The sequence below is a fragment of the Raphanus sativus genome, chromosome 1 (assembly GCF_000801105.2).
Source record: "Raphanus sativus cultivar WK10039 chromosome 1, ASM80110v3, whole genome shotgun sequence".
NCBI classification, from domain to species: Eukaryota; Viridiplantae; Streptophyta; class Magnoliopsida; order Brassicales; family Brassicaceae; genus Raphanus; species Raphanus sativus.
Genome location: NC_079511.1, coordinates 9,930,368 through 9,947,421, shown reverse-complemented (window position 1 = coordinate 9,947,421; position 17,054 = coordinate 9,930,368). Strand labels below are relative to the sequence as shown.

The 17,054-nt window shown below is 31.5% G+C and overlaps 4 protein-coding genes across 4 annotated transcripts; 2 read left to right on the top strand and 2 right to left on the bottom strand.

Moving 5' to 3' along the window:
- Window positions 1-375: 375 nt before the first annotated feature.
- On the top strand, window positions 376-1,495 carry LOC130496902 (NADH-ubiquinone oxidoreductase chain 1). Its single transcript, XM_056989553.1, has 2 exons — window positions 376-740; window positions 1,383-1,495. Exons 1-2 carry the CDS (start codon window positions 521-523, stop codon window positions 1,493-1,495), a joined length of 333 nt encoding a protein of 110 aa, XP_056845533.1. The 5' UTR covers window positions 376-520.
- Window positions 1,496-3,130: 1,635 nt separating this feature from the next.
- LOC108841220 (O-fucosyltransferase 7) lies at window positions 3,131-6,298 on the top strand. The gene is made up of 13 exons (XM_018614004.2): window positions 3,131-3,466; window positions 3,597-3,701; window positions 3,817-3,915; window positions 4,160-4,259; window positions 4,360-4,427; window positions 4,554-4,642; window positions 4,740-4,920; window positions 4,990-5,118; window positions 5,210-5,343; window positions 5,416-5,629; window positions 5,717-5,901; window positions 5,970-6,065; window positions 6,137-6,298. Exons 1-13 carry the CDS (start codon window positions 3,308-3,310, stop codon window positions 6,270-6,272), a joined length of 1,695 nt encoding a protein of 564 aa, XP_018469506.2. The 5' UTR covers window positions 3,131-3,307; the 3' UTR covers window positions 6,273-6,298.
- Window positions 6,299-6,545: 247 nt separating this feature from the next.
- Window positions 6,546-7,871, bottom strand: LOC108841231 (cytochrome c oxidase subunit 6b-1). Its single transcript, XM_018614014.2, has 5 exons — window positions 7,733-7,871; window positions 7,295-7,504; window positions 7,113-7,195; window positions 6,911-6,992; window positions 6,546-6,802 (listed from the first exon to the last, which is right to left on the bottom strand). Exons 1-5 carry the CDS (start codon window positions 7,772-7,774, stop codon window positions 6,749-6,751), a joined length of 471 nt encoding a protein of 156 aa, XP_018469516.1. The 5' UTR covers window positions 7,775-7,871; the 3' UTR covers window positions 6,546-6,748.
- A 521-nt stretch (window positions 7,872-8,392) lies between these two features.
- LOC108861158 (alcohol dehydrogenase-like 1) lies at window positions 8,393-11,896 on the bottom strand. The gene is made up of 8 exons (XM_018634988.2): window positions 11,579-11,896; window positions 11,446-11,492; window positions 10,961-11,289; window positions 10,645-10,803; window positions 9,348-9,412; window positions 9,142-9,237; window positions 8,894-9,055; window positions 8,393-8,761 (listed from the first exon to the last, which is right to left on the bottom strand). The coding sequence occupies exons 1-8, from the start codon at window positions 11,771-11,773 to the stop codon at window positions 8,645-8,647; spliced, it is 1,170 nt and encodes a 389-aa protein (XP_018490490.1). The 5' UTR covers window positions 11,774-11,896; the 3' UTR covers window positions 8,393-8,644.
- Window positions 11,897-17,054: the final 5,158 nt, after the last annotated feature.

Genomic DNA, 17,054 nt, shown 5'->3' with positions numbered 1-17,054 from the left:
ATGGATATCTACTCAGCCGTTTTCCACGAACGTTCTCTCTTTCTCTCTATCTCCCACGTGATGTCACGACTTCTTTCCGTACCATCTCAAAACGAGTAGACCCTATTGGCTATTCAACACTGAGAACCCTTTCTTGTCATCTCCGAGCACTGAACCCTCTGGACTCTCCGAAAATGCTGAAACCTACTCTTATCCCTCTTCGGACACTTTGGACTATGAATTTTTTCCAATAAAGTTTTGATCCCTCCGCTCCTCTCCTTTCATTCGAGTAATCAATTACGTTGGACCTCTTCTTTTAGTCGAGTAATTTCATCAATCTCTTGATTTTGTTTATGCCCTTATGCAGTAAAGAAAGCAAGTAAGGCGGGATAAGATTCCATTCGAAGTAAGGTAAGAGGATTCAATGTTGCACCATCTTCAACTCTTCTCGGTATCGGGAGTTTTTCAAGAAAAGATCCCATCCTTCAATATCATGATTGGGTCGACCAGGCCAGATCATGAGTAAATAAAAAAATCGAAAATGTATATAGCTGTTCCAGCTGAAATACTTGGAATAATTCTACCACTTCTACTAGGAGTAACCTTTTTAATGCTAGTTGAACGTAAAGTAATGGCTTTTGTGCAACGTAAAAAGGGTTCTGATGTAGTGGGATCGTTCGGATTGTTACAACCTCTAGCAGATGGTTCGAAATTGATTCTAAAAAAACCTATTTCACCCCATGTTCGAAATTACGCTAGGCGTGAGTCGGGCGGTTGGTTGGAGCCTAGCGAGTTGTCTAAAAATCGGGGATTATTCGGGGAGTACGCGGAGATTAGTTTTTGAGTATTAATTTAATTTAATATATAATATATGTAATATATTATAGTTTTCGGTAAAACAACCGATTTGTCTCTGTAGTCTAGTGGTAAGAGCTGTTGGTAATGGGCTTGAGATACTAGGTTCGATGGACCAATATCAATTTTTGCTTTCTTTTATTTTTTTTTCTATTAATGAGTGGCAAAATAGTAAATTGTTTATCATCTTCCCCAATTTTTTTAGGGCTATCCAATTCTTATGCTGTTTCCATGGCCGCCCAGACACTGTTTCCCTTTATATCATCAAAATTTTGTGTGTTTTCATCTTGTTTATGTATCAGACATATAAATTTATCACTTAATATTACTTTTTCTGGGTTTGAGCTTTGTTGAACTTTAATTTCAAGCTTTTGGGCTTCATTGTATTAAAACGAATTGAGTTTATGCGGACAAGTTTCGTGACAAAATCAAGTGACCGAGTTGAGCCTCCGAATTGCTCCTCCTCTCCGCGCTGGAGCTCCGATCAGCGAATAGACGGACGATTACTCACCTATTCGTCCGCGTTTTCGAACACGGATTTCACCAAGTAATGCTAATTTTTTTCCTTTTTAGAATGGCTCTACTGGCTACATTTATGTTAAGTCTGTTCGCTCGGGTCGTTGTACTTTTTGATTATGGATTTATTAAGAAAAACATATGAAAAACATAGAATTGTAGTTACCAATGCATTATTTTTCTCAATAAATTATTTTTTATAATTTTTAACCAATAAAATTTTAGTAAATACAATTATATTTTTTGAAATGTACAATTTGTCATAAACAATGTATTTAAAATAAATAAAATATATCTTTTTGAAACGAAAGTTTTTTCCAAAACATGGATCTATTAGAAACGGAGGGAGTAATATATTTTGTTGATATCTCGTGTTTATCATCTAATTTTTCTTTGGTATAGTAAGTTAGTAACATACTTGCTGGTACATATATTTCAGTGAAGTTAAGAAAACTATTCCCTTGATCAAAAAAAAAAAAAAACTATTCCCGCACTGTATATATATATCTTTTCTGTTAATTCCCAACATTTGATACCTAAAACTTGGATTGTTAATTTAACGATTGGGAATGTGCTTTAATGTAATTTGTCAATAGATGTTATATTTCAAGACCTACAAGACGAAGATACAATTCGGAAAAAATGATTCTAATAATATTAATATTACAGTTTAGCAGTTTCATTTTTGAAGAAATATGAAAATAATATGTTAACGTAGCGCTCAATCTTTTAACTAATTCTTGTGTGGTGGGATCGGGACGGTGAGGTAATTTGCTCTCCCGTGCCAACGTATGACAATGAAGCTACGAACCAGGGAATGAAACTGTTTAGAATGTTAAGATGTCGTCTTGTTATCCTGGTTTAGTGAAAGTGCACAACTATATGCAATGCAGACATTGACCATAGTTAATTAACTACAGTAATGTCACTAGTTATACCACGGCTCTTAGCTGTGCACTGAGCCGACATGTAGAAAAGTCCTAATTAAGAGTCTTTTACATGTCGGTCAACCACTGTCGGAGCTGGAGAGCTCTTTGTCACCTGGCCTTAAAATTTTAGGGATCGTAAGCACTTTGATAAAAATTTCAACAAAATTTTTGAAAATAAATTTAGAAATCTATATCTATATAAACTTATTCAAAAACATTGAGGGCCTTAGTTCCATTTTGCTTTGCCCAGGACGACTAGCCCTGCTCCTTGCCTACCATTTTAGTATTCGAGTAAATATCCGTACCGGATATATCACTGTGTTTTCTATTTAGAGCGAGAGAAGTTAGCTCAAACCAGTTCAATATATGTGGTTATGTTACTGATATTCAGCATTTGCCATCTCTTTGTAGGCGCATGCAAAGCTTGTTAGAATTTCTTGCACTAATGGTGGTGGTTGCTGTTTTGATTCTAACATGGAAGATGGCACCAATCACTTGGCATTGAAAAGTAACACATGGCGAATAGACAATTTTTCTTTGCAATGAAGTTTTTTTAGTTATTATACACACGAAGAATCAAAATAAAGAATATATTCTTGTCATACTTCCTCTACCTGATCTTTTATGTAACGGTTACATGTCATAAATTTTTATATAACGATACACTGTCCTTTTACAAATATAGAAATCGTCTCCTCCTCTCACCATTAAGACACCTCTTATCTCTCTCTGTAGATCAGGTCAAATGTCACGTGACCCTTCTCTTACCCTTTTGTCTTCTTACCACATCTTTAAAAATAGAATACAAAGATGAAAGACCCAATCAAAAGTCAAAAGAAATATCCTAATCGATGCATTTGATTGAAATCTATACTTCCTTTTTTGGCAAAACACATCTACTACCGTTATAGAAAGCTCATTCACACACCATCGACACACAAACAATAAGATAGGAAGAAGAAGATCAAGATCCGGTTATTCAGAATCGTTATTTCTTGAATGTTTTCGTTTGGATTGCTCTCACAGAAATGCGACGGCGGAGGAAGGCGCTTGTGGTGTTGGTGATACGGAGATTACTAACATGTGCCATATGCATAATCGCATTACTTGGCTTTCTCACCGTCCACATCTACGTTGCTCCTCTCAACAGACTCCCTAGGCTTCATCTCAACAAACACACCACTCGTGTCCGTAACCAATCTCTAATATCTCAAGAAGATTTCGATATTTTTTTTAAAACGCATGATCGGTTTTGTCACAAGGCGAGAATAGTATTACAATCTTAACACGTTTTTCCGGATTTGATTATGTGTTCAGCAGCGAGAACATATCAATTACGAAAAATCCATTACAGAACAAAGCTCCACGAGGAACCTATCTCGTCGGGAAACGATTGAATCTCCATTCATTTCTAATCCCAAGGTCCAATAATAAATACGACATTTCTTGGCATCTTCTTGCTTGAAGTAAAGCTTTGAACGCTGGCTATCAATGTGGTTTTGTTTAAACGTGTGACTGACTCTTTGTCAAATTTCAGGAGAATTTGACTCATAATCAGAGATTAACATCTGAACACATCAACAATACACATGAGATATCTCCACCTCATTTCGTGACAAGCCCTTCCTTCTCCAAGGTACAACTTATGGGTGGGCAAATATTAGTTGCTTGTAAGTAAATTTTTTTATTAATGGGGTAAATTAAACACAATATCTTTATGATTGGTTTGTTTGTTTGAAGATGAGTGAAACTAGAAGACAGTGTTCATGCATATAAATAGACACAAATCTACTATGCTTAGAGCTAGTTTCAATAGTGCATGTTAACTTAGAACACTAGATCATGTGCTTTCGTGTTTTTCACTCTTTTAGATTTGACAGTTGAACACTACAAGCGGGATACAAGATTATGACAAGCTTTGGAAACATCCACCTAACCGCAACTTCGTCCCTTGTGTCAATCCCAATCCTAGTTACATATGTGAGAAACACATATCCATCTGGTTTGGTTTCTTACGTAACCAAAACTGACTAATGAATTAAAAAAAATTACATACTCTTTTGGTTATTTTTTACCTCAGCTCCATTGGAGTCTAGAGGCTATCTTCTTGTTCACACGAATGGCGGTCTTAACCAGATGCGTGCTGGGGTAAGTGTGTTTTTTTTTTTTTTTTTTTTGAAACACTGGGTAAGTGTGTATAGTATTACTTTTTTGTGTTACGATCTGAACTCACAATTATTAAAATCCTTATGGATATGTGACAAAACTTTACAGATATGTGACATGGTAGCTATAGCTCGTATTATAAACGCCACACTTGTAGTCCCGGAGCTCGATAAACGATCTTTCTGGCAAGATACTAGGTTAACTCCATGTTACCATTTTTTTATTTCTTTTCTTAGCATCTCTTGAACTTGTTTAACATGTTTTTTTCTATATGTCTCATTTTGTATTATTCAGTAAATTCTCTGATGTATTTGATGAAGATCACTTCATTAGTACTTTATCTAAAGATATAAGAGTCATCAAGAAGCTACCAAAAGGTATAGATGGACTCACAAAGGTGGTTAAGCATTTCAAAAGCTATTCAGGATTGAGATATTACCAAAATGAGATAGCTACCATGTGGGGTGAATACAAGGTGATCAATCATATTGCTTCTTTTGTGTAAACTGTTATGAATAGTAATGTTCTCTTCCTTCACTCTCAGGTGATCAGAGCCGCTAAATCCGATTCTCGTCTAGTTAACAATGGTCTACCTCCAGATATCCAAAAGCTGCGATGCCGTGCTTGTTATGAGGCTCTACGCTTCTCCACTAAAATCAAATCAATGGGACAAGTAAAACGATTCATTCCCTACTATAACCATCTCATATTATATATATATTTTATATTTTTTCTTCTCCCTAATAGTTAGAGTTATGTTGCAGATTTTGGTCGATAGGATGAGATCTTATGGTCTATACATCGCGTTACATTTGAGATACGAGAAAGACATGCTGGCATTTAGCGGCTGCAACCACGGTTTATCTGCTTCTGAAGCTGCTGAGCTAAGGAAGATAAGGTAACCAAAACAAAACAAGAAAACATTACATGTTTGTGTAATTTTTTTCAAATAAGAAGATTGAGTGTTTAGGAAGAACACAGCGTATTGGAAAGTCAAAGACATTGATGGAAAAGTACAAAGACTCAAAGGGAATTGTCCACTGACTCCAAAAGAAGTTGGAATTTTACTAGCAGCTTTAGGATATGCACCAAACACACCTATATATATAGCTGCTGGTGAGATTTATGGTGGTGAGTCTCGGTTAGCAAGTCTTGGCTCTCGTTTCTCCATGTTAATGAGTAAGGTACTACTACAACTTTTCAAGCTTTTGGTTTGTTACTATTTTACTAATGAACTCGACTAATGACTGACCATTTTGTGATAATGATAGGAAAAGTTGGCGACAAAAGAAGAGCTTAAGCCTTTTATGAACCACTCAACTCAAATGGCTGCACTTGACTACATTGTTTCAGTCGAAAGCGATGTTTTTATTCCATCGTATAGTGGAAACATGGCGAGATCTGTTGAAGGGCATCGCCGGTTTCTTGGTCACCGGAAAACAATATCTCCTGACAGGTGACAATTGTGTTTTTTCTCTTGTTCTAAGTCATGGAATATTTAGTTACATTTTGTTTGTGATTCAGGAGAGGCCTTGTGAGGTTGATAGACAGAATTGGAAGAGGAACTGAGAAAGATAAGATGAACGTGTATGAAAGAATCATAGAGATTCACAAAACTCGGTAAGCAAAAAAACCCAAGTGTTTTAATTCAGTACTACTGATCTCTCCACATAGTAATGGTAATAATACAGACAAGGATCACCGAGGAGGAGAAAAGGACCTGCTTCAGGAACAAAGGGTTTGGAGAGACATCGTTCTGAGGAATCTTTTTACGAAAATCCATTACCGGACTGTCTCTGTCAGAAAGACCCAAGTAGAGTGAGATGATGGTTAAAATGAGATAAAGGATTTGACAGAGGCTTGTTGGATCAGCTACTGCGCCTTGGCATTCACACGACAAAGTTAACTATAGTTATTAACATACAGCATTTATAGAGGAAACCACCACTTCTGATGGATGAATCAGATGTAATCACACGGTTTTGGTGAATGAGTGATAGATATACCATTTTTTTATATTTTGAACTATTATTCACTATCCCATAAAATGTCTTTGAACATTTTCGATGGAAAATAATATAATAGCATATCAGAGCAGGATGATCCTCAAAACTTGAGTTGAAAATAAAATGTAAGGAAAAATTTGAGACTATAAGTATTAAATTCTCACATATTTTTATGATGAAGAGGAACCAACCAGATATGCTGGTTTTGTAAAAATCTTATCAGTGTAATTCGGGTGAAATTATGAAGTGTAACAAGAGCAAGAGAGGATGTGATTCTTCTTTGAGGCAGGAGTTGTCTTAAAGAGGACCAGGGAAAGTTCCATTCTCTCTTTGCTCGTTCCACCTATCAACCTACAAACACACACACAGAAGAAGATAGTTTTTGCTGTGTATCAGGGAAAGCAGAGAAGCAGTAGCAGATCGATAAAGGAGATTTAAAAGGAAGTTAAGTATATATACCCATTCGCCGGGGCAAAGAGAACGATAAAACTTTGAAAACTTATCGCACTCGGGAGCATCGTCACCCTTGGCAGCTACACATCTGGAGATTTGAAAACACACAATCAGAAGAAGACTTAGCAATGAGGAGAGAGATCAAAATTTAGGGAATAAAAAAAAAAGAGGAAAAAATTAGAGAAGAAGACGGATATTTATAAAAAACCTGTGATATTCAATGTAACGTGTGAAACAATGCCTGGTTTGGTTTGTTGTCGGGAAACGGAAATCAGCAGGAGCTGTCTCAAGCTGAAAAGAAGCCAACTCAAATTCATCAAGAGAAGGCACATCAAAGTTAGTCTCTCTCTCTCTTTTCTCGATGGTGTGATTGGGTAAAAGACAATATACCTTGATCTCATCAGGAGTCTCCTCAGCAACATCTTCAGTAGTGTTTTCTTCTTCAGTAGCCGCAGCAGGAGCCTCTTCAGAAGTGACTTCCGTGGAAGCGGGAGACTCGGACTTGTCTTCAACAGCTTCCTCAGGAGGAGAATCTTCCTTGGCTTCAACCTCTTCAGCTTGAACTTCAACAGGCTTCACTTCTTTCTCCAAATGATATTGCTGGCCCGAACATAAAAAAAAAAAATCCTTGTTCAAAAAATCAATCTGTTTTTGGTCGCAAAACTGAAAAGACTTTTCATGTAAATGATTGAATAGAGAAAGATATATCGAAAGTTCCGCTCCTTGTCGAAATGAATCAGATCTTCTACCTAAACCAGCTGATTCTTTTCAGTAGATCGGATGAAGAAGAATTGAAAACTGAGCATCGGCAAGAGAAGAGAAGAATACCTCGGAGAGCGACGGAGTTTGAGCAGAAACCGATTCCGCCATTTGAAGTGTGTGAACTCAGGAGAGCGACTGAGGATCTTTTGATGGTTCGGTAGGTTTAAGCTCTCTCTCTCTCTCTCTCGGACTAATTTTCTAACAGAACAAAACGAGTTTTGTTTTGAAACTTAATGGGCCTACATTTTCCAAATCACCTTTAGGCCCAATATACACAGTTTATTCGAGGAATTTAGTTCTGTAAATAAATAATTTTGTATAAGAAAAGAAAAGAAGTGAGATCAATTCAACACATGCATTGCTGCGGTGCGGTACCCTGTCAGTCTGTCACCAATGATTCGTGGATGGAAATTGCTGATGTATATGTCCATTTGTTGAATGATGCATTATACTTGTGATGATGAACTGTTGACAAAAATAAAATAAAAATTGTGATGATGAACTTGAAATGAGAGGAAAAGACCAAATCCCATTGTCATGAAATTTATTTTGAAGGTTATAGACCAATTCAAAAAAAAAAAGGAATTTACAATTTGTTTATGCCGTTTTACCTTTTAAATAGGTTTCTTAGATATTTAGAAATATTTATCACTGGTCAAAAGGATAAATGATTTTTTGTCAAAGTTGAAAAATGACAGAGTTGTTTACAAAATTGTCATACAACTATTAAGCAAACAAACAAATTTTTATTCAGATGCTCTATCCAAACGATTAAACAAACAATATTCAGTAAATCATTTGGATAGAGAGCATTGAAATATAACACTTAAACTAAGTAATGAAAATAAAAGACGAGCAAACCAATATGTCTTAAAAGAACTCCAACATCACAAAAGAAAGAAAATACAGCTGCTAGCAACCACCCACACACACAAAGGATATTAGCTGCCCCAACTTTAAATATTGACCAGCAACTTATTACTTGTCCATCCATATGATGCAGCGGAGAGACTTTCCTTCCTCTAACAACTCGAAAGCCTTGTTGATCTCTTGAAATTTCAACTCGTGTGTAATAAAACTATCCAGATTAAGCTCCTACAGTTGTAAACAAACAAATAAAAAGAACTGAATCCTATGAAAACATAACACAGGTTGGAAATAAGAAGTAAAACAAACAATATACTCGTAATTTGTTCGTTACAATATATATCACATAAATTGTAGTACCTTTTTTAGGTAATGATCCACGAGAACTGGAATATCCAGTTTAGATTTCAAACCACCGAACAAGCTTCCGCAGATAGTTCTGCCACTTAGAAGATCAAAACTACCCAAACTTACTGGCGCTGCATGATTTCCCATCCCCAGCATTACCGTCTTTCCTGATCCCTATTTTGACATTCTAAATTGTAAAACTGAACCATTGTAATGATGCCCGATCGACTGGGATTTGGTACGATCTAGTGTAAGCGTACCGTGCGGGTGCTGATAAAAGCCTCACTTAGTAAAGAAGCTAAACCAACGCATTCGAAACTGTAGTCAACTCCTCCTCCTGTCATTTCTTTGATCACCTTTTTCGGTATATTTTGTGGGAATAAGTTAGTAAACTACTCCATATACTCAATGGTATAAGCTCTAGAAAAATCATAAATGTGATGGTGTAAGATATTGAATAACATACCTCGCTAACTTTCTTTTCTCCGCACAAAGTAGGATTGACGAAATCCGTGAAACCAAATTTCTTACCTATTCAAGTAATTGACATAATGAATATATGATCTCTGTTTTATATTAAGAATAGTTTAGCCTAACTATTTTTTTGTTCTAAATGATATTTAAATGTAACAATATATCTATCTATACTATTATTTATGAAGTGATTTTGCTTACTTATCATATTTTCCATGATTTTAGCTAATTTTACTTATTTATCATATTTTATTAAGTTAAACTAAATTATCACTGATATATTATTTGTTTTGAGCTGAGTCACTAAATCATTAATTTAAAATAATAGCTTTGATGAATATTCTATATAAATAAAAACGAATTTTATTTTATTAATATTAAATTTATATGTTATATTAGCTTTTCTTATTTGTCATATTTTAATTAGGTTTTAGATTTTTAGATAGGTTATTAATTTATTATTAGTTTCTAACTATTCACTAATTTATTTTAATGATATAAAGTTTATATGTTATATGCTATATTAAATAATTGATTACAAAATAATATTTTAGAATTATCAAAAAAGATATTCTTCTATATATATTTTTTGTGCCTATCTGAAAACGATATTTTTATTATAAAAGTTAAAAAAAATTAAAATACAAAACAATTTATTATTAAATATTAGTTAACCAAAAAATATAAATATATTTTTTAAACTATCTCTAAGATATGAGTGTTTTAAAAAAACTTAACACAATAATAAGTATATATTTTGATTAAAAGTATTTAACATATATAAATATTTTAATGTTTGATTTAACTATTTAAAAACATAAATAATAATTTATTATGCTGGTTTTAGATTAATAAAACATAAACTAATAAGTATTTATAAGAAATTTATGCCCGTATGTGCGGATAAAACACCTAGTTTTTCTATATAACTGCATGTTTTTCTTATTGATCTAATTGTTTTTTAATAATTGATTATTTGTATTATTTTTCAAATAATGAAGACATTATCTATCGCTTGTAACAAATGTAACTAATTTTGAATACACATATATTGAAAGTGAATATTACTTATGAGATAACGAAACAGAAAATAAGTGACATCTGTCATTTTCAACAAATAAATAATACACTGGTTATATACCTGACACCAACTAAAAGTTTATACACCGTATATATTGAATATATAATAAATACCAAAACCAATTTGGTCAGAGAAAACCAAAAAAAAAAAAATAACTTTCGCAAACTAATTGACAAAAATATTAAATATAAATATAACACGACTTTACCTAACTCGAATTTATCAGGATTGAGATCAACACCGATGATCTTCGCGGCCCCACGCACCCTAGCTCCTTCGGCAACCGCAAGTCCCACGGCACCGAGGCCAAAGACTGCAACGTTGGAACCTTCCTCCACGTTAGCTACCTTCCAAGCTGCTCCAACTCCTGCTCCACGCGACCCACAATCAGCCGATGTGCAATATCTAACTTACTAATAACAATGCAGCCCCTAGTCACTACTTTGTTTATGTTTTAACCTCAGATAAAATATTAAGTGGAATTCAAACCCCACGAGAATAGCTAAAGAAGAATGAAAACAAACCTGTGGAGACACCGCAGCTGAGCAAAGCAGCTTTCTCAACGGGGATATCAGGAGAGATTTTTACGAGATGTGCGATGTCTACCACGGTATATTCAGAGAAACTCGAAACAAAGAGAAAATGGTAGATATCTTCTCCAGTAGAATCTTTGAACCTAGAAGCCATTCCATATCGTCTCGTGTTTGAGATGTAATCGTTAGCAAATTTCGCACACCAGTTGCTCTTTGAGGATTTGCAGTCTTTGCAATCTTCACAGAAAGGGTGAAACACTGGTAATACAACGTCACCTTGTTTAAATCCGTCCACGTGTTCACCAATGCTCTCGACCAAGCTGGTTGTAACAATATATTTAAGTATAATGCAATATTAACCAAAACAAGTAAGTAAGCATAATAGAAAATCCTTTAGCAAAAAATGAAAAAAAAAAACAAGTAAGTAAGCACATTCTCAATAAAGTTGAGACTAGATAATTGTTTGAATTTTTCACCCGACAGATTCGTGTCCGAGAATTCTAGGAAACCTTGCAAACGGCCCCTGGGAAACTCAAAAAGATTAGTGGAAACGATTTTTTTGAATAAAATAGATTTTGCGTTGACTTTGTGATACAATAGTACACTTACACTGTCTAACTTCCAGAAAGTAATATCGGTGTGACAAAGAGAAGTACATATGATTTTAATCCGTACTTCGTAAGCTTGAGGTGGATCAACTTGGATCTCTTCAATCACCAGTGCTTCTCCTGCTTTTCTACATAATGCTGCTTTGCATCTAATCGGTTTCCCTTCGTGAATGGAGAATGAAGACATCTTGTCCATAGTGATAGTGAAATGAACAATAAGTGGGTGGATGAAAAAGAGAGAGAGAGAAAGTGGAGTCTCTGATTCTCCCTATCTTCTCTCTGTCTATATGTTTTCCAGGCGACACAACGCTACTAAGAAAAACTTTAACTTATTATAATGTTGGATACATTTAACTTTTAAAATGAAATATCTTTCCTTTTTTTTAATCTTAGCTTTAAAATGATATATATATCTTATACAACAAAATAGGATTTCTTACAAAACTTTAAGAAGGAGATATGTGCTATTTTATTTTTTATCATTTATTTTTAATAAATAATTAATCTATTTATTTATGTTTTGCTTTTTGTTTTTTTATTCTACAGTTAAGTAATAATTTATTTCTTATTTATTGGTCTTATATAATAAAATACATTTTCTCTTAGATAAATGCTTTAAAGTGACATGTATCATCTTTTTTTTTCATTTTTCTAATACTCAGTTAATATATTCATTTTTGCCTTTTAATCTAATTCTACAACTAATATAATAATATTTTTATTTATTTATTTTACATAAAATATTTCTCTAAGACAATAAATGTCACTCTTTATAACATCTAACATAGCCATATATATAAGATCATACACAAATATTATGTCTTTTATAATAAAGTATTATGCCTCTTACAATAAAAACTTTGGAACGTGATATATGTCATTTTATTTATTGTCCCTTATAATTATTTTTACAACAATAGTGTTTCTTTTACTTTCTGAATTGGGATAAGATGTCAATTAAGATAATTTTAAACACTTTATGGCATTTTACATAATATCTTCCATTATTTATGTAGCATGGATTTCAGATTAAAAATAGATATTATCTTATATAGCATTTAGGTAAAAACAACCAGGGAACAATCATGTATAATAAAACATATTGTTCAAGCGTTTTTTAACTTAAAGGTTGCCATATGTCACTTTGTTATATATATTTTTAGTTAAATGTATAAAAGTTTGAGAAAGTGACATGTTACTTTAAAAAAATTTTACAATTACTTGATTTATTTATTTTGACAAAATTGATTTATTTTAAGATGACAAAAGTTTTAACTTTGATTAGGATGAAATGTCAGGGAAGATAATTTTCCAATCTCTTTATGACTAGATCTTACATAATATCCTCCATTATTTATGTTGCATGGATTTCAAATTGAAAATCTACAATAATTTGGATATCATTTAGGTGAAAACAATCATATATAATAAAAGATAAGAATATTTTCAATATATATATATATATATATATATATATATATATATATATATATATATATATAATAAAACATTCGTTTTCTAAATTAAAAGTTTTCATGTGTCACTTATTATATATGATTCTCACATAAACCTTTGATACAAATTATAACATATTTATTATAATAATTTGAAATGCATCCAACGCATGGACAATATGTGCTTATGTACATTTAGATCAGCATAGAATTCAAATGTGTGATTTTAAGTGATACATTCAAATGTGTGATTTTAAGAGCACTCACATTGGTAAACTCTCTATTTTCGATTCCCAAGGTAAGTTTTATAATTTTTTATTTATTTTTTCTAAATAAATAAATCAACGAACAATACATGTGATACGTGTTTATAACCACAAACAATACATGTGATACAGGTTCATAACCACGAACCTTTGTGATACGAGTTCATCAAAATAGCAATATTATATTATTTCTTTTTTTTGAAAATCGCACGAACCCCACCGTAAACCCCTCGATGCGGGTGGTCTTAGACTTGAGTGGTGAAAATTATGTAATCCTTTATTGCTAAAGAAAAGTTGAACTTGAGTTTCTGAGGAACAGCGACACCTATACGGTTATACGGCTATAACTAACACACGTTTTAATCTAGAGTTGGACGCGTTCGCTATGTAACTAACACATGTCTGTAATTATTTTCAACTTACAAAATCTAGAATGTGCATCTAAATCCACAACATGTATTTACATTTTTTACTACAGAATAAGACCATTTTAAGAAAATAGAATATGTATAGAACGTAATATACGATAAATTAAAACAAAATACTAATGTTTCAACAGTATTCAAGTTTCATTCTATAATAGAGTAAAAAGTGAATCTGCTCTATGAATATAATATTCATTTACTTTTTATTTTCTTCTGAACTATGTTTATTCTTTGTTCACTATTCTGTTTTTACTATAAAATAAAATATTATTAGAATAAAATCTAATTCTATTATAGAATTATTCAATTTTGAAAAACAATAAAAGGAACCACTAGAAATAGTTATACCCTGTGTTTATTTATTAGAATAATGTTCTCGGTATAAGTAAATACTAGAGCTATCAGTACTTAATCTTTTTCAAAGAAAATTTTAAATAACTAGTTATTTTAAATTGACAAATAATTATAGCTTTCACGAGGGTTTCCTTCTTATTTAAAATTTAAAATATTACATCACCTAAAAGAGCACATCAGAAAACATAGTTTATACATCAAAAGTAGAGCGGGCTGTTTAAGTTGTATACTGTGTATTTAGTTAGAAAAAGATTATGTGATTATTAAGTGATAGAATTTGCAAATAAATTTAGTTTCTCGTGGATTTTGTTCCTAATTTAAATATAAAAAATTCTGCTACCTAAAAGAAAAACATAATTTCGTTAACGTATGTTACCTCCAATTAAAAAACCTTGACGGAGGGTAACATACGGTTTTTAAGTTGATGAATTTTTTTAAATTTAAAAATAATTGAGGAATTTTATTACCAAAAGTCACTAAATATTTTAAAATCTTAATCATCATTTATACATTGTTTTAGATTGATATATAAGTCTTTGAAACTAATTTATAAATTTAATACATTACTTTATAACCAATTTATAAATTTTTATAAATATTTTAACACTTTAAAAATAATTAATACGGTTACACAAAGATTTTATAAGTTTTTACAATTTCTGTTACTTGTAATATACAACTCGATTGATATATCAAAGATATCTGTTGTATTGACCAATAAAAAAATATAACATATTGGTTATCTGCATTTGTGGGGGAGGTGAAAAAGCATGTGTTGAAGGACGAAAATAGTGAAAATAGGAAAAAATGTGTTATACTCTAAATAGGAAGATTGACTTCATAGATGTAATTGCACTGTCAGCTTTTACTATATATTTAGAGGAGTTTAGACGCAATAAGACTTTCTTTTCTATCTTTAAAATTCGATATACTTTGAGAATTCACAATCTAGTGGCGGACAAATTTGCACGCGATGTTAGGAATTCCTTATCTACTATGTTCTGTGTCAACTCTATGTTACCGACTTGATTCTCTAAACCAATAAAGCATATATTATATTTTAGTTTTCTTTTGTTGTAAAAAAAAATCTTCTAACTTAGTATGGTTGTCGAAGGAACCACAATATACATTATTCTTAAAGCAAATTTATTATGGTTTACTGAAACTTTCTGCACTAAATACAAAATTATAGTTGTGCTTACTTTTTGATTTCAAAACCGGTGATCTACAATATTTGAAGTTGGACATTTTGGTCTCAGGATCTTTAAAATAAATAACTGAGAAGCATATTTTTAATCATGAAACCTATAATACGATCAATTTGTAGGGTCTAAAATACTAAACCATATAAATCCTAAAATGAATAACAAAAGTAAGTGATTTGTTTCAGAGTTCGTGTATTTTATATCACCTTATAATTTGTTTTTAGTTATTAAAGTTATTTTTGCTTTGGTCTGCGACTGGTTTTGCAGACTCAGTTTGCAATCAAAAACTGGTCAAAATAATTATAAGTGGTCGTTAGATTAGAAATAGTGTTTGTATCATTGAATAAATGTTGGACTATATATTTAGTGGGTTTCGCTGAAATGGCATGTTTCAAATGGGAGTGTAAATGATAATAATATATATTCAGTCATGATACACTGTGTTTAGTAATTAGGCTTTTGTTTCGAGTTAAAAAAGAAGTAATGTCCGACAATCTTAAGTTGCCGAGTTAAAAAAAAGTAAGGCACTACTGTGTATTGTGCCAATGACATTAATCAATCTCTATAATATTATTTGAGAATTTGTCACATTCACGTTAACTTTCACGGTAGTTGATTAAGATGACATCTTTAATGAATTAAATATTACATATAATTACTGTATTAAATTGATTTTCCTTTTTAATAATTTATATTAATTAGAAATTCCTTTTTAGTTAAAAACATTTATAAATTAAAAACGAATTTACAATCAAATAATATATTTATATATAGTGTGATTTGTAAAGTTAACCAAAATAATTTTGGTATTAAGAAAAATAAATATTTCCATTAAAACATAATCAGCACCAGTCCAACAAACATAGTAGCCCTATTCAAATTTTAACAAATGTGCCCCTTTTATAATTTAAAAATTAAAAATATATATTTTCCAAAAAAAAATCTCAACTGAAAAACAAAAACAAAAATTGTGGACCCTAAGCCGTCGCCTCCTCTGCGTGTGTTCTAGGCCGGGCCTGAACATAATCTTAACCAGTATAAATTTTGATTATTCTATAATTTATATAAATTATGTCATATTGTTTTAATTAGATATGTGATTTTGGATATGTAATATATGATTAGTTTGATTATCACTTTAGTGTATTAAATATCATCAAATTCTTCAAATTCAACCATGGTATTTTTTGTTCTAAATATACTATTATGAATAATTTGTGATTTTAATTTGGATTGATTTTTCCCTTAGATATGTATATATATTTTAGTAATAATATTATATATATTTTTGAAAATCAAAATATATATATACACATTTAAGATGAAAAACTGAAACCAATGCAATAAATAAAATCAATAAGATTTGGTTTTATAAAGATAAAAATAATTATACTTCAATACAAATGAATATATGTCACCCTATTCAAAATGAGTATATAGACTAATAAATTTTATTATATCTAAAATCAAAGGTAAAGTAAAAATATATTATCTTATAATAATGTTTATTTATATTTATACATTTATAAATTATGGGATGCTTCAAACCATACCAATAAACTAAAATAAAATATTAGCTAAATGTTACCATCTATTTATTTTGCAAAACATATATGGATGACTTTTCAAAATATTATTGTTATATTTATTTATGTACTATGAATCAATCAACAGTTAAATTTATTTTTATATTTGATTTTCAAAACAATATATAGATAATACTATTACTAAAATATATTTACATATCTAGGAGAAAATCAATCTAAATGAAAA

Excerpts from the sequence above, each read along its gene's own strand:
- LOC108861158 (XM_018634988.2), bottom strand. The coding sequence starts at position 11,773 with ATGGACAAGATGTCTTCATTCTCCATTCACGAAGGGAAACCGATTAGA. Across the intron at positions 9,413-10,644 it reads TCCTGATAAATTCGAGTTAG|GTAAGAAATTTGGTTTCACG; the intron begins GTAAAGTCGTGT and ends TTACTTGAATAG. Across the intron at positions 9,238-9,347 it reads GAGAAAAGAAAGTTAGCGAG|GTGATCAAAGAAATGACAGG; the intron begins GTATGTTATTCA and ends ATACCGAAAAAG.
- LOC108841220 (XM_018614004.2), top strand. The coding sequence starts at position 3,308 with ATGCGACGGCGGAGGAAGGCGCTTGTGGTGTTGGTGATACGGAGATTA. Across the intron at positions 3,702-3,816 it reads CATTCATTTCTAATCCCAAG|GAGAATTTGACTCATAATCA; the intron begins GTCCAATAATAA and ends GTCAAATTTCAG. Across the intron at positions 4,428-4,553 it reads TTAACCAGATGCGTGCTGGG|ATATGTGACATGGTAGCTAT; the intron begins GTAAGTGTGTTT and ends AAAACTTTACAG.
- LOC108841231 (XM_018614014.2), bottom strand. The coding sequence starts at position 7,774 with ATGGCGGAATCGGTTTCTGCTCAAACTCCGTCGCTCTCCGAG. Across the intron at positions 7,196-7,294 it reads AGACTCCTGATGAGATCAAG|CTTGAGACAGCTCCTGCTGA; the intron begins GTATATTGTCTT and ends GCTTCTTTTCAG. Across the intron at positions 6,803-6,910 it reads CTCTTTGCCCCGGCGAATGG|GTTGATAGGTGGAACGAGCA; the intron begins GTATATATACTT and ends GTGTGTTTGTAG.
- LOC130496902 (XM_056989553.1), top strand. The coding sequence starts at position 521 with ATGTATATAGCTGTTCCAGCTGAAATACTTGGAATAATTCTACCACTT. Across the intron at positions 741-1,382 it reads TGTTCGAAATTACGCTAGGC|TAATGCTAATTTTTTTCCTT; the intron begins GTGAGTCGGGCG and ends GATTTCACCAAG.